Source organism: Solanum stenotomum, chromosome 10, assembly GCF_019186545.1.
Source record: "Solanum stenotomum isolate F172 chromosome 10, ASM1918654v1, whole genome shotgun sequence".
Classification (NCBI taxonomy): domain Eukaryota; kingdom Viridiplantae; phylum Streptophyta; class Magnoliopsida; order Solanales; family Solanaceae; genus Solanum; species Solanum stenotomum.
In genome coordinates this window covers 22,641,080-22,657,240 of record NC_064291.1, presented here as the reverse complement: position 1 = coordinate 22,657,240, position 16,161 = coordinate 22,641,080, and the positions used below count along the sequence as shown (strand labels likewise).

Below are 16,161 nucleotides of genomic sequence, written 5' to 3'. Positions count from 1 at the left end.
TATCGCCAAGTGACCAGGCTGCTTCGCCAAATATTCCAAAATTGCAGCCCTTCCTTGATCCGAAGAAGGCAAACCAAGTTGCAACCGCCGTTCCAATCAGCGATTCACTGAAATGGCCATGCCATAGCAGAATCAGCTATACCTGCACATTTTAGCGCACATTACTCAAAAATGACTAAAGCTTGGGTTGCCTCCCAAGAAGTTACTTAATTAACATCGTGGCACGATATGAAAATGCTTTCAAGCATCTTTCAAATACACCACATCGATTACCGAAATCTCATGACATTTCCCAAAATAGAGTTTCAGACGTTGCCCATTTTCCATGAATGTTTGATCCTCTATACCTTCTATTTAAATTGTCCCATTTGTGAACACTCGGGTTACCTTGAAAGGACCAGACCACTTTGACTTAAGTTTACTGGAATAAGTCTCAACCGAGAATTGAAGAGAAACAAAAAATTACCAACTCGAAATTCACGCTGATGGATTTTAGCGTCATGCCATCTCTTCATTTTCTCCTTATACAGGGTTGAAAATCCATATGCTCTTAACCGAGATTCCTCCAACTCATGAAGTTGGTTTACTCTCCCTTTTGCAGTCTTTTCCTAGTTCATGTTTAGCGTCTTCAATGCCCATAAAGCTTTATGCTCAAGCTCAATTGGCAGGTGACCAGACTTGCCAAACACTAACTGATATGGTGACATACCAATTGGTGTTTTAAACGCAGTACGATATGCTCATAGAGCGTCATCCAATTTGCAAGACCAATTAGTCCGACTTGAATCACCATTTTTGCCAAAATACTCTTAATTTCTCGATTTGAAGCTTCCATTTAGCTGCTTGTTTCTGGATGATATTGTGTTGCAACTTTAAGCTTTAACCCATAATTGCTTAACAACGAGGCAAATACCTAGTTGTAAAAATGAGATCCTCTATCACTGATGATAGCACGCGGCGAGCCAAATCATGCAAAAATATATCGCTTTAATAATTGCACCGCACTCTTTCCCTCATTATTGGGCAATGCTACAACTTCCACCCACTTAGAAACGTAATCAACCTCCCCCAAAATATATTTGTTGCCGAAAGAATTCAAAAATCGCCACATGAAATCTATACCCCAAAAATCAAACAACTCCACTTCTAAGATAGGGTTGAGAGGTAATTTATGCTTCCATGATACCCTTCCTTGTTTTTGGCAAGGTATGCATTGTTGTACAAAGACATGAGCGTCTTGGTATAGAGATGGCCAGTAGTAGCTACTTTGAAGCACTTTTGTTGTTGTTCACACTCCACTGTGATGTCCACCAACAGGTGAAGTGTGACACGCATTAAGAATGTCATTGACTTCTTCTTTCTGTACGCATCGACGAATGATATGGTCTGCACATTCTATAAACAGATATGGTTCATCACAGAAATATTTTTTTACATAAAACAAGAAGCGCTTCTTCCTATAAGAGTTCAGATTCTTAGGCATAACTTCACACACCACATGATTAGCAAGATCAGCATACCAAGGGGTGTTGCTTTGGGTTATCTTCATCACTGTTTCATCTGCAAATTCAACCACAATGTCCCTTTCTTTGGAATTGATCGTATTGGTTTCTAACCGTGACAAATGATCAGCCACTTGATTTTCACACCTCTTTCGGTCTTTTAATTTAAAATCCAACTCTTGCAACAACAAGACCTACCTAATCAACCTCAACTTAACATCATTCTTGGCCATTAATTACCACAACGCTGCATGATCAGTGTGAACTCTCACTTTAGTGCCCAACAAGTATGCCCTGAACTTTTCAAATGCATATACTACAACCAATAGTTCTTGTTCAGTAACAGTGTAGCTACGGTGTGCTCCATTTAGCAACTTGCTGGCGTAATAAATTGGATGAAAGAGTTTGTTGTGATTTTTCCCTAGCACGACTCCTAGAGCGGTACCACTTGCATCACACATCACTTCAAATGGTTCGGACCAATCCGGGCTAATGATCATCGGGGTAGAGATTAGCTTTTCTTTCAAACACTCAAAAGCTTTTGAGAAAGCATCATCAAAAAGAAACTTCGCCTCTTTCTCCAACATCTTACACATTGGGTGTGCAATTTTTGAAAAATCTTTGATGAATCTTCGATAGAACCCAACATGACCCAAAAAACTCTGAATGCCTTTAATACAAATAGGTGATGGCAACTTCTCAATAACCGCGATCTTTGCTTTGTCTACCTCCATTCCCTTGTGTGACACCTTATGACCTAGGACTATGCCTTCCTTAACTATGAACTGACATTTTTCCCAATTAAGGACAAATTTAGTTTCTACATACCTTTGAAGGACCTGCCCAAGATTATCCAAACATGTCTCCAATGAATCCCCTACTACCAAAAAATCATCCATGAATACTTCCATTAAGTCTTCCACCATGTCAGCGAAAATAGAAAGCATGCACCATTGCAATGTCGCTGGAGCATTGCACAATCCAAATGGCATTCTTTTGATGGCAAAAAAGCATGCACCGTTGCAATGTCGCTGGAGCATTGCACAATCCAAATGGCATTCTCTTGATGGCAAATGTCCTATAGGGACATGTGAAATTGGTTTTCTCTTGGTCTTCCAGTGCAATAGAGATTTGGTTGTACCAGAGTAGTAATCCTGAAAACAGTACCATCCACGCCCCATAAGTCTATCAAGCATTTAATCCATAAACGGCATTGGAAAATGATCTTTCTCGGTCCAAAAAATTATCTTCCGATAATCCAGGCATACTTTTTAACCAGTAACCAGCCTTATGGGAACAAGTTCCCCCTTCTCATTCGGGACCACCATGATGCCTCCTTTTTAGGGTACACAATTTTCGGGGCTTACCCATTTGATATCCATAAAAGGGTACACCACGTCTGCGTCTAGCCATTTAATAATCTTTTTCTTCACCACCTCTTTCATAGGTGGGTTTAATCTTCTTTGATGTTCAACACTTGGTTTGCAGTCACTATCCAATTGGATTTTGTGTATGCAAATCTCAGGTGGGATACCTACAATATTACTGATTGTCCATCTTATTGCCTTGATGTAACGTTTCAACACCTCAAGAAGCAATTTCACTAGCCACTCAAGCAAGTCCGCTGCAATGATAATGGGTAAGGTATTATTTGTCCCCAAGAATGCATACCGAAGATAAGTATGGATCACTTTCAACTCAAGCTTTGGAGGTTCCACCAGGGATGGTTTAGCGGGAGGACTCTCTCGATTCTTTATATCAATGTCTAGCTTTATTAGGCTTCTTGAGTATTCACCTTGTCTCGATAGAGAAGCTGCCACTTCATCATACCTTTGAACTTCGATCTCTTCATAATTTGGAAGAACAGTCTCAAGAGGTTCGCTCATACATATCATTTCACTCACACTCATCACTGCTTCATCAATCACATCAATTGTTGAAACTACATGTACATCACTAGGTTGCTTCACTGAGTTGCACACATTGAAGGTGCCCTCCTCTTCATTTACCTGGATCTTTAACTCAACACTTTCAACATCTACAAGAGCTTTTCGGTTGCTAAAAATGGTCTACCCAAAATAATAGGAACTTCTACATCAATTTCATAATTGAGAATAACAAAATCAACCGGAAAGGTAAATCGATCAACCTTCACCAAAATGTCATAGATTATTCCAACGGGGTGTTTGATCGACTGGTCTGCCATAAGAAGCCGCATTGTTGTGGATTTTGGTTCACCCAGCCCAAGTTATTTGAAGAATGCATAGGGCATCAAGTTTATACTTGCCCCCAAATCACATAGGCCTTTGAAAAATTGAAGCATATACCAATGGTACATAGGATAGTGAATGCCCTCGGATCCTCTTTCTTTGTAATGACATCGCTAGTCATAATGGCACTACAATTATGAGAAAGTTGAACTGTTTTGAAGTCTATGCTTCTCTTCTTAGTGACCAGCTCCTTCATGATTTTTGCGTATCCCGGCATATCCAATAATGCTTCCACTAAAGGAAGGTTTATAGAAAGTTTCTTGAACACAGATAGGGATTGCACTATTTTTGGGGAAATGGGGGATTTACTTTGGGAAGGGGTTGAACTATCTTTGGAGCTGAAGTAGCCTATTTTTTAGCTTTTCGCAACTCTTCGGTGGGCCATTGCTTAGGAATCTCTTCCCTCTCTTTGACAACATCACTTTCTTGTGCTTGAACATGCCTCTCTTCCTCAACGATATCTCTTTATTCTTCATGAGTATTTGTCCCAACATATTTCTTCACATTACCGACTGCTATCTTTCGACTTCGAGTCACAACGGCCAAATCTTTGGCATTATCACCCCTCAAATTTGTTGCACACTCAGCTTCACCCCTTTCAAATACCTTGGGTTCTAATTGTGCTGAAAGTTGGCTCAATTGACCCTCAATTTGTTTGATTGCATCCGCGTGAGAATTTTGCCCTATTATTCAATGATGAGAAATCTACTTTCATCTCATTAAGCATGTCATCAGATCGTTCAACCTTATCTAGGATACGCGACAACAGTTCATCAACTCCTAGGTTACCCGAACTACCCTTAGATCTTGGGTTGTCACTTGATTGCATGTGGTACTCTTCATGACTATCTTCTCACTTCCAAGGGTCATTTTGTTTAGCCCAATGTTGATTGTATCGTCTCCGCTCTTCTTCTTTATGCGATTTCTAACCTTGATTCCCATCTAACTTTAAATAGCTTGGGTGAGAACCCTCCTCAAGTCTAAACACTCTTTTTACTTCTTTGGTTTCACCAACGCTTTCTAGCACTTGTTTTTGTAACAACTCCATTTGGGACATCATTTTGCTGATATTCTCATCCCTCTCTTTCTCTTTGTCAAATTTCTCTTTAGTCATCCCATAATTTAAGGGACACATTTGGTCCTCTTTAGTGTACCACACTAGATTGATCTTTGTCATTTCATCAAGAAGGAACGAGGCTACCTCAAATGGTTGCAATATTATCCCTCCTCGGGACAGATGGTCGGCTACTCCTTTGTTCGCTGAGTCTAAACTCCGATATAAATATTAAAGTAACACAATACCCGAAAGCCGATAAGTTGGACACTGTAGTAGTAACTTTTGAAATCTCAACCATGTTTCGTGAATCGGTTCCCCTTCTACTCTTTTGAAGTACTGGATGTTGTCACGTAATTTCACCATTTTTTAGGGTGGAAAGAATCTTATCTATAATGCCTTGGTAAGCTCTTCCCATGACGAAATGGAGTTCCTCGGTAGACCTGTTAACCACTTGGTTGCTTCCCCCATCAAGGAAAAAGGGAACAACCGTAGCCAAACTGATTCTTGTGAAATATTCTTGAGTGAGAACGGACTACATATACCCACAAAGTTCCGAATATGTTCATGGGGATTTTCATGATCCAGCCCTTCAAATACACCCTTAGCTTGCTAGAGAGGCATCATCGTGTTTGTCACATGGAATGCAACATGACCCACCACCAGAGGTAGGCGAATAGCACTTATGCTCCCCAATTGAGCTTCATTGGCGTGAAAGAAATCACCACCATCATCTTGGCAACCAAGTTGGTTCACAATGCTCTCTTTTGCACTCATCTTGCCACATGATCACAAACAGCTCACAACACAAGGTAAGTCGATTCAATTACAACACAAAAAGATAACAATTCAAACTTTAATAAGAGAATTCTAAACAAGTTTTTGACACTTTTAATTAAAAGTAAATAAATAAGAGAATTCTAAACACCACTCCTCGACAACAGCGCTATTTTGATAACGCTCAACTATACCTCATCAAATAATAGGTGTAGACGATCGCAATCTAGTATAAAACTTGACAAATGATTTAGGGTTGAACCCACAAATAGCGGTACAAGTCCAAATTAAGTTATGAAGTATAAATATGATCTACTCGGCTATAGGAATAGAAATTATCGAATTCAATTAGATAAGTAAAAGGATGAGATGAATATCAAGAAGCGGAGAAATGTATGTCAACTAGAAACTAAAACAATTACGAACACCAGGGGTTTAATCAAGTAATTAAGAAGTACATTAGGGTGTGACCGAACAATTGTCAATTTTGCTAAATAGGTGATCGGTATTTACTAAAGGTTGTTAAATCTTAGCGGGTAGACTCGACCTTAGATAGAATAGCTTTGTCTCGAACAACTATTAAGAATCAAGTGAGTTCTCTCAAAGCTCAACAAGCTTAACACTATAAAAATCCCAATACCTTACTATATCTACTCTCTCGAGCTAGATAAGTAGAATTGAAGTTATAATTCACTATCTCGAGCTAAACCCACAACAACCCAATCACTATAAACGCTGATTTACAACCTTGGTTTTACACCTCTCTCAAGCAAGCACAAAACACTAAATTAGGAATGAAGCAAACATTCCAATTCATCAATTTAACGATAGTTATATATCAAACCCATTTTAAAATAGCAATAACATCAATAATCCCTAACACCCACCAACTAAATTAGACAATTAGTCACATGGTCATACCCCCAAGAATGGGGATTTTAGCTATTCATCATAAAAAGTAAGAATTCAATACATATTACATTCTCCATGGCTGGGTATTGATCTCCAAACCCTTACAATGATTCAATGTAGCTTTGATTCCAAAACCAATTCAAAATTTACTTCAAAAATGATTTGAAACTAAACAACAACAGTGTTTTCATTCAAAGTATGAGTTCTCACAATGTTAGGATACCCTGATCTCTTTTTAAAAATCAATTTATACTCTTTCAAAAATTAGCCTTCAAGGTATATCGGTAAGGTAAGTCATGCGTCGCCAACTCGTAGGTTATTCGCCAATCGCCTTTATCCATTGCTTTCGTATCTTGAATTTTTACCTAATTTGTACTGTAACTTTAGGCGGTCTACGTCAGAGTCACCGATGGATTCCATGATGCGTCATTTGTTCAATTGGATCACCATTTTATTTGCGCTTTCATTAACCGTTAGATAATAATTGACGGACTAAATCCCCTTCACTGACAGGGACTTTCCTTCACCCAATTTCTCTCATCCCAGGAGTAGCCTACTATAACTTTTAGCGGGTGAAGAGGCCATTCGGTGGATCACCAAGTGGATTTGGCGATCTTCAGCTTTGTTGTTCTTTCATTTCTCTTTTGTTTTCCTAGCTACAAATCAATACATCAGCATCAGTTTAGAGCATAATAATTCTTGGAGTTCGATCCAAAATATAGAGAGTTAGTGTCGAAAGAGAAGAAGAAGGACAATGTCTTCAAGCCAGCTGACTTCTTGAATGTTTGGGGAAAGAAGGTCAAGTGCAGATGTTTGAATATCAATACGGTACTTGGGTGCTCATCGGATTTCAGGCATAATTACCCAGGCTTGGTAAAGAAAAAGACGTTGAAAAATCTTAAGGGTTGGCTGGCACTCCTCCTCTCCAATGTCACTCTTGTAACGACCCGAGAGCACCCTCTAGTTGCTACCGGCATATTCGACCTCTCGGAGGTCTTATACAAAACCTTAGCATTCGTCATAGCATTTATCATAAAAAAAATAGTGGAAAATTTTAAAAAAATTCATAATATAACACAAGACTTAAAAAGTCACCTCATTTAAACCTTTAATACAAAATTGGAGTACTACGTCTCAAGGTTGCCATCTTAAAACATGACTACAACAAAAGAGGGACACAACACTTACAATACAAAAGAACTACTATTTAGTACATTGAACTTAAGGAAGCTCTTTAACATAAAGGTCCTTGAATCTTTAAGGACACACCCGAACTTGGGAATAGTAAGCCAAGCTCATCAGTTCTAGGAAAGGCCCTTTAGCCACCATCACCTACACTTGATGTAAAAAGATAAAGAAGAATGGTGTTACTACAAGAATGCACTGAGTATGATAACCATGCAAAAACATCCTTTTAAAAGGGACATCTAGTTGGAAACCATGCATCACGCCTTTTGAGAGAAACTTCAAGAACATTTAGTACAATAGGAACAATATAAACCACATACATCATCGTACACATGGAAACCATTCATAATAGCACATAGAGCCACTTATAACATTTTAGGCACATTCAATGCATGCAATACATTACCTTCCTGTTTATCTTAACTCCTTTCCTCAAGCAACCCTTAGGGAATACTTGGTGCAATGTTTCACCTTAAGGTTACCAAAGGTGAACTTACATATAGCATTTATCAATCCAACCACATATATTCATAGAGTCATAAGCTCACCATAAGACATAGTATTCACGTAGGAACCATCACCTAGGACAACCCCCAAGTCACACTAGTGCAATATGCAAGTAGCATCCCATAATACTACTCACACCATGTGTTCCTAGGAAGCCACCATAGACTAGGCACATCATATTCAACAAGTCATAACATCTTCATTTAACATTAGACATAAGACCAACATACTTCATAACATCATATAAGGACTCCACTACACCATTTTAGGTCTACAGCCACACTAATTCTGGACTACGTTTGTAAAGTGTTGCCTAAAATAGTTTTGGCGACGCTTTTAAAGAGTTAGCCAAAGTTTTTAACTTTTAGTTACGATAATATTGGCAACACTTCAAAAGTGTACTCTTTAATGGTATAAGCTACACTTTTTAAGTGTTGTTACAATATGATATAATTGGCAACACCTATTTACATATATGGCTACACTTTTAAAGTGTCCTATTTTTATAATTGAAAAAACAACACATTATAAGTGTGGCTTTAAAATTTTCACTAAAATATATTATTCCCTCCAATATTTTTAACTCTCCCTCCCATTTTTATTAAGAAAAAAAAAATATCATAAAATATTACAAAATATTTTTCCCCCAAATCAGAACTGAAGTACTGAAGAATACAGTGAGTCCCCCAAATCGAGCTGAAGAGCTTTCTCTCCGTCAAACTTTCTCGCAGAATCATGAAAGAACACGCTGAATATCTGAAGAACTTCTCCTTGAATCACTCAAGAACTTTTTGCTGAATAACTAAAGGTTTATTAGGTAAGTCATAAATCATTAACACTATCTTTTTCCCCAAATCAGAAAAACCTTTTGTCTATTTAAAGAGCATGATTTTCTCTCCAAACTAATTCTGAAGAACACGATTTCGGTCAAACATTCTCACAGGTTTCACTATTTCACGTTGAAAGGCTGAAGAACACTATTTCACAATTTCTTGTTGAAGAGCTGAAGGTTACGCCTCACAAATGAACACGCCTCACTAAAATGCTTCACTTGAGAAGATGGTGTCTTAAAGCTTCATCACATTTTGTTGGAATAGGGTTTATCAGGTAAGAAATTGTATCTTTGAATGTCTAAATTTTAGCTTTAGGGTTTTGATATACTTGTGTCTGCATATACAATTTTTGTTGATTTTTGGGAGTCTAGCTCGTAGTTGTATTACCCACATACGTTTTGATATTCGCCTGGATAGTTCTGAATGAGACATGCCTTACTCAGTATAATATGATGATAAGGAACATTCAACTATCCAACAGATGTAATATGTGTAAAAAGAAGGGGAAACAACAACATAATAGGTTGTCAGTTGTCTTAATCTTGAAGCCTAGCTCTTGTTTACTTGTTCTCTTTTGCAATGCAGGCATGCTCATTGCCAAGGGTGGTAGTAAGGTTTTGGTGGAGCCTCATAGACATGGAGGTGTGTTCATTGCTAAGGGCAAGGAAGATGATCTTTGTACTAAGAATTGGTACTCGGTGAAGCCGTCTACAATGAAAAGAGAATTTTTGTTCAGGTTATAACCTTTCTTTTATCTGCATGTTAGATTTTTTACTATTCTGTTTGTTGTGCGTGTGTTTTTTTATGACTCTTGGTACCAAATGCTTGCAAGGTTGAGTCTTTCTTGGATGGCATCATAACTTAGTGTTAAAAATTTGGTTATTAAGTGGATCTAAAAGTACCAAATGCTTACCTGCTTGAGTCCTTTAATTTCCTCTGCTCCTTGATCTCAGACAACTTGTATTATATGTGCTATGATGCTCAATATACCATAAGTCGGGTAATCTTCAAGTATCTATGTGATGTCCAATTTTGCTCCGATTTTACTGACCCTTTTACTCTTGTTTTCACCATTCTTAAATATGTTCATAGGTATCATGCAGCTTCTCTCTACACATTTGAATAAACATATTCAATCAACTCAAAAAGTGGAGGGATACCACCTTCAATGCTATAGTCACAACATATAGATTAAGTAAGATAAAGAGGTATTTTTTTTGCACATTATGCATTTACAATATTATCAGATAAGAATAAACGAACCTAGCACCAATTTAGATTCTACTGTTTCAGGAGCAAAGTTTGTTACTGCATCAGTTGTCTGCCGAATAACACCATGGACATCTCTAAAGTTCTCAGCATATATGTGCCCCTTCAACAGACTAACAAGATTAGGCAAAATTTCAGCATCAAAAATCAATTGTTCGTGCTCTGCTAGGTAGGTCGACTACTGCGACTTGATTTTCAAAATTATTTTTCCCACTTTCTACTAGACTATTCTATGACCCATAGACTATTAAGGAAGTAAATGCCAATGAAGTCTCTTCTCTTAGGGAAGAAATGCTTGAAATGATACAAGGAGTGCATGAGATAACCTTCCTTCACATGGTATGCAACTTCCTTCACATGGTATGCAACTTCCTTCACATGTTGATGCAAGTAGTGCACGATCTGTAAAAGGGTAAAATCTTTCGAGTTCTTCCAGCTCAATTAATGCTTCTACTTTGGAAAAGGTAATTATTATTTCATATTAACAAAAAAGTTAAATCTTGAACTTTTGAATGTGAAAGAGGGTGCAAGAATGTTGTTGACCCTTTTTTTTTATACCTATTTAGATAACATCAGTTCATTTGAGTTGAACACTTGAAAAGTCTGTTTAACTTTTATTCCTTGTAGTTGCAAGAACTAATTAGGTAATATCTTCTTAGAGACATCACTTTTCGCTCGACATAATTTACATCATCCACCACTTACATCTAAAAGTATTATCATCACTAAGTCACATGTTTCTGCTAAGTCTTTTAGTCTTTTACACCGTAATAGATGTTGAATACAAGTAGTTAAAGGATTAATCTCTTCTCATGTTGCATTTTGGTTTCACCAGTTTTAGTTTCTGTTTTTTTTCATATATGAAGTAAGTTTTGCTTAATACAGATATTGTAGGTGATAACAATTTATTTTTTGCCTTATTTAGTTTTTGTTCTGGTGGGAGATAGGAGATACCCCTGGAATTATCATAGTGCACACAAGGTAGCCTCAGTACCGTTGTGAAAGAGAAGAATAAATTGATCAAACTGGATAAGAGAAGCATCAAAGATCTAAACATAAACTCGTAAAACCTCACTTTTTAAGATGAACAAAACCAGAACTAACAACAATATCAGCCGGTGATATTCTGATTGGACATTAATATACCATAACCCACAACTACACCTAAATCCCAAACAAGTTGGGATTGACTATAGGAATTCCAAGACCTTATAAATCTTTCAAGAGAAAACTTCCTTCAATGATATTTTAGGTCTCCACTCACCATGATTTCACACCCAGGGACTGGCGCCTCTTGAGGTTGACGACATGCCCAAACAATCTCAATCGACCTCTCATTTAAACCTCAATGTGTGCTACTTGCACCTTCTGGAGCTTAATTAATCACATTTTGCACTAATGTTGCAGTATCCTTGATCTCTAATTATTACCTGCATAAATATTTTTTTGTTTATTTTTTCACCAAACTTGTTAAACATTTAGAAGCCTTGCTAATGTTCTTAAAATTAGGAAGTCATTGTGTCTATAATCCTAAGCAATTTCATAGAATGTTCAAGTTTTTAAAAGGGATTGTGATTTCGTAGTTCTATGGTTATGAGCTACTTAATGTATTATTGATATTCTTCAAGCTCAATCAGATATCTCCTTGTTTTGAATTTCGTTATCTTTCATTCTTTAGCCAAATGAGTTTTTCATGTTTATCTCTTAACTTTACTGTTTTATTAACTTACTGTAGTATCTCTTGATTACTTATGAGTTTTGGACTATCATGTATCTGCAGGCTATATGTGCATTTTCCTTTTTGTTGGCACTTTGAATCATGCTCTTTTGTTTATTACAGCATATATTTGCACCTTTATTTAGCTCGGGTACTTGTACATTATTGTCGCTTACAGCAGATCAAGCTTGACATTAAGATACTTTTGTCGGTGCAAGATTATTTAGTATGACATTTCAAGAGGATATAACCTTAGCTTAAGATAGATATGGTTTATCCCTGGCAGTTGATGGATGAAAAAACCTTATCCTACGACATAACTCTCTTAATTCATGATCAAAAGACCACATTAGATAAAAGTATCTCATCCTACTCTTTCTTGCATTCTTAAACTTGACATTTTTGTGTGACAGATAGTCTCTTCATTTCCTAAAACCGAATAAGGGAAATTCTTTCTGTGGGTTCTCCTTTTCCTCTAACCGGCAATGTTGCAGCTTATGTAAATACTTCATCTTCTCGTCCAAGGTACATTTTAGGGGTTTCTTCAATTTCTCATTGGCTACCAAGAATGTAAATTTATTATTTTAAATTATAATCTTGGTCATTTACTCCTCGAACTTACTTTTTGAATTCAAATAAATTGTACTAATGTTAATAATTGTTGCAGTTTCTCGTGGTGAATTTAGAGGGAAACTACAATTGAAAGGTTGAAGTGGTTTTCTGTTGCACAAAACTGATGCTTTTTAGGAATGAAGTTGCTTGATATAATCTTCCTTGTCAATTGAGCAGTAGTGTTTGCTCTTTCTTTTTTCAGTTGCTAAAATCACATCTGAGGCAGGTGCAGAAAAAAGAAGAAGTTGAAGCAACCAATATTGGAATGGTTTGGTGTATCCACTATGACTGTAGCAGAATCATCCTTGAGGTTGTTGACTTAGAGCAAGTGACCAAATGGTACAACAATAGCATTGCACCTCCATGGAGCATAACTGGCCTTATTCATCAACCTCATACTAATTTAATACAATTTCTACTACAATATACCAACATAAAATTGGCAATCAAACACAATCCTACAAGGACAACACTAAGACATTTAGCTGAAGCAGGTGATGGCTAATCTTTGGAGTCTATGAGTTGTGTGAACTTTTCACTTTGTTGTTGAGATTTGTCACTAACAACAACCTATTTTCCTTTATTACTAGGATCATTTTTGTTAGCTGTAGCATTTTGTTTTTGAGGGTTGTCACTAACAACAACTTGTTTATGTTCATGTCTCAAAGGAATAGCATTTTGACTTACTTGCTCATTTACAACAGGTTGTAAATGATTTTCAGAATTAGTGTTACCAACTTGACTAGGAGCATAGTTATGAGACTTACCTTGTCTGCAATAGAGTGTCTTGGTGTGGTTGGAGTTGATTTTCCTCTTTTTCCATGCTTTGTTTGGTGCGACTGCTATCCTGATTTACATGTCTGCATTAGAATATCTTTGGATATTTCTCCTGCTACCCCTATTATATATCTGTCGCAATCTGATATAATACAGTGCTGCCTGAACTCAAAAAATCTGCAGTCTGCAATCTGCAATCTGGAACTGCTACAATATGCAATTTGGAATTTCTTGCCTCTTCTATAACTGCTGCAATCAGATTTGTTGTACATGGTTTGTTTTGACTTTTAAATTCATTTTAAATGTGTAGGGAAATTGAGGTGATCAAATTTGAAGGGTCGCCACAAGTCAACTTGATCTCGTTGAAGTGGATGGTGAAGAGTTTTTGAACTATTGTAGAAGTTTAAATACATTATATTTGATTTGTGAAATATATTCATTGCTAGAATATATTGAACTATTGTAAGAGTACTTTTTGAACTATTGTGTACACATATTTAGAATATTGCTTTATAAGTATGTATAATACGCAAGACATATTATCTTTTGAAGTTTATTGCAAATCTATATATTTGAATTACTTATTAGCTAATTTAATGCTTGAGATTGTTTATTGCAAAATCATATTGGTGTTTTTAATTAGAAATTGTGGCATATAAATATTTTATAGCCAAAATAATATTACCACACTTAAAAGTGTAGCCATAGGGCTATAAATTATGGTATGCACATAGGCAAGGACTACACTTCAAAGTGTTGTCGTACATTAGATAGAAAAGGCAACACTTACAAATCGTGGGCAATAAGGAAGCTAAGGCCACGCTTAAAAGTGTAGTTGTATGAGATAGAAATGTTGCTATTTAAGGTACATAAAAGTGTTGCCATTTTGCCTTTTAGGCTTCACTTTTCAAGTGTTGCCTAAACTCTATGGTAACGCTACTTTCGGGCACCCCTGGAAAAGTGTTTCTTAAAGTCCAAAAGTGAAGCCTTTTATCAAAGGCCACACTTTCTACTAGTTTAGGCTACACTTTACTAGGATGGTCGTAGGCCTAAAATGGTGTAGTGCTAAAATGGTGTAGTGCTCATTCATTTACTACATCTTTAGTCATAACCCATTTAGTTCATATCATAGGTAAACCACCTTCACAACCCATTCACAAGCTCACTTGTGCAATGTACACTTGGAGTCCCATATCCCCACATATACTAAGCACACATATTAGGAAGTCATAAGTGTAATTCACATGCATAATCATACTTTATGTCTTGACATAAGTAAACTCATCCTTAACAAGCTTTTATATTAACATACATAGACCATAGTCTTCATTACATAAAGAGCCTAATCATAACCTCCATTGGAATCCACTTGTGCAATGCATAAGTAGGGTCCATAGTCCAACCTAAAGTTCATATTCTTATCTTAGTTCATTTCTTAAATTTCGGGAGACATTGCCATAACCGACATAGAACGTGTGAGCTACATGGAATCCGGTGTTCTACTCCCACACCGAAAAGAGAGGGTACTACTTGCCAAGGTAGGACCTACATACATAATAGCTATCTAGTGGATCCACTAAGCTAAGACCTATGGGGGCACATAGTAATGGAACAAGGAGATTGCTACTAGAAATCTTGACTTGCTAGGCGTGGAGGTTTCCATCTCATGAGACAATATCTATGTTGGGAACCCGGACTTGCTAAACGTAAAGGTTCTCTTGTGGGAAGCCGAACTTGCTAAACGTGAAACCCCACTCTCATTTTTCATGTTCACTCGGTGCTAAGGTCCAACTCCCTTTTTAAACATCTTTAAGCCTTTATTTAACATTAGTTAATAAAATAGGCTTTAGGGACTTAATCCCTCAAATCATATAGCTCAAATGTTTCTAAGATAAGAATGACCTTTCATCATAAAACCTACGTTATGTGAGAATGACCTTTCACATAATTATACCATATTCATAACATAGTCTAGTTTAGAGTACAATTGAGGAAACCTTTCAAGAGACTCACTTTCACTAGATTACTATAAACCTTATTCATTCATTCATGTATGTGTGTGCGTACATATGTGAGAAAGCCTTTCACATAAACACCTTTATGCAACACATATTCATACCTTGCTAATCATACACTTTGCATTAATAAGAAGATGTAAGGGTGCATATGAGAGTTAACCTTTCAACAGACACCATAACACATCATATTCATTGATATACATGTAGAGTGTGTGTATATTGGTCGTCATAGTGACATAATAGCAACAACATTTATATTGATGTAGGGGTCATATAGGTACGAGTCATTCCACAATAGTATTTAACATAATCAATCATGTAGAAAACACATTATCCCTAACATTTTCATTCGCATTATACTCCTCATCATCAACACACTTTAAACATCATGCTAGCATTGAGGATTTCATGCATAACCTTCATAGCACAACTTCATAAACATATGCATCATAATCATCAATTCACTTCACATTTATTGCCTTCAAGGCCATGATCTCAAGATGCATAAATAGACAAGAAGTAAACACCGCCACCATAAGTGGACCAGAACACACAACATCAATTCTCACACTATAGACTAGAAGTTAGGTCAACTTACCAATTCTCCAATCCGTGATCACCACGGATCAATCCTCAACAATTCATAATCAATTGACATAGATAGCAATAGGAATCAACAATGTAATTCAATAACATAAACATAATCTAAGTACAATTCTATAAAC

General features: G+C 36.7%; 1 protein-coding gene across 1 annotated transcript; it reads right to left on the bottom strand.

The window, feature by feature from the left end:
- Window positions 1-1,738: 1,738 nt before the first annotated feature.
- On the bottom strand, window positions 1,739-3,720 carry LOC125842823 (uncharacterized). Its single transcript, XM_049522125.1, has 3 exons — window positions 3,631-3,720; window positions 2,870-3,511; window positions 1,739-2,656 (listed from the first exon to the last, which is right to left on the bottom strand). The coding sequence occupies exons 1-3, from the start codon at window positions 3,718-3,720 to the stop codon at window positions 1,739-1,741; spliced, it is 1,650 nt and encodes a 549-aa protein (XP_049378082.1).
- Window positions 3,721-16,161: the final 12,441 nt, after the last annotated feature.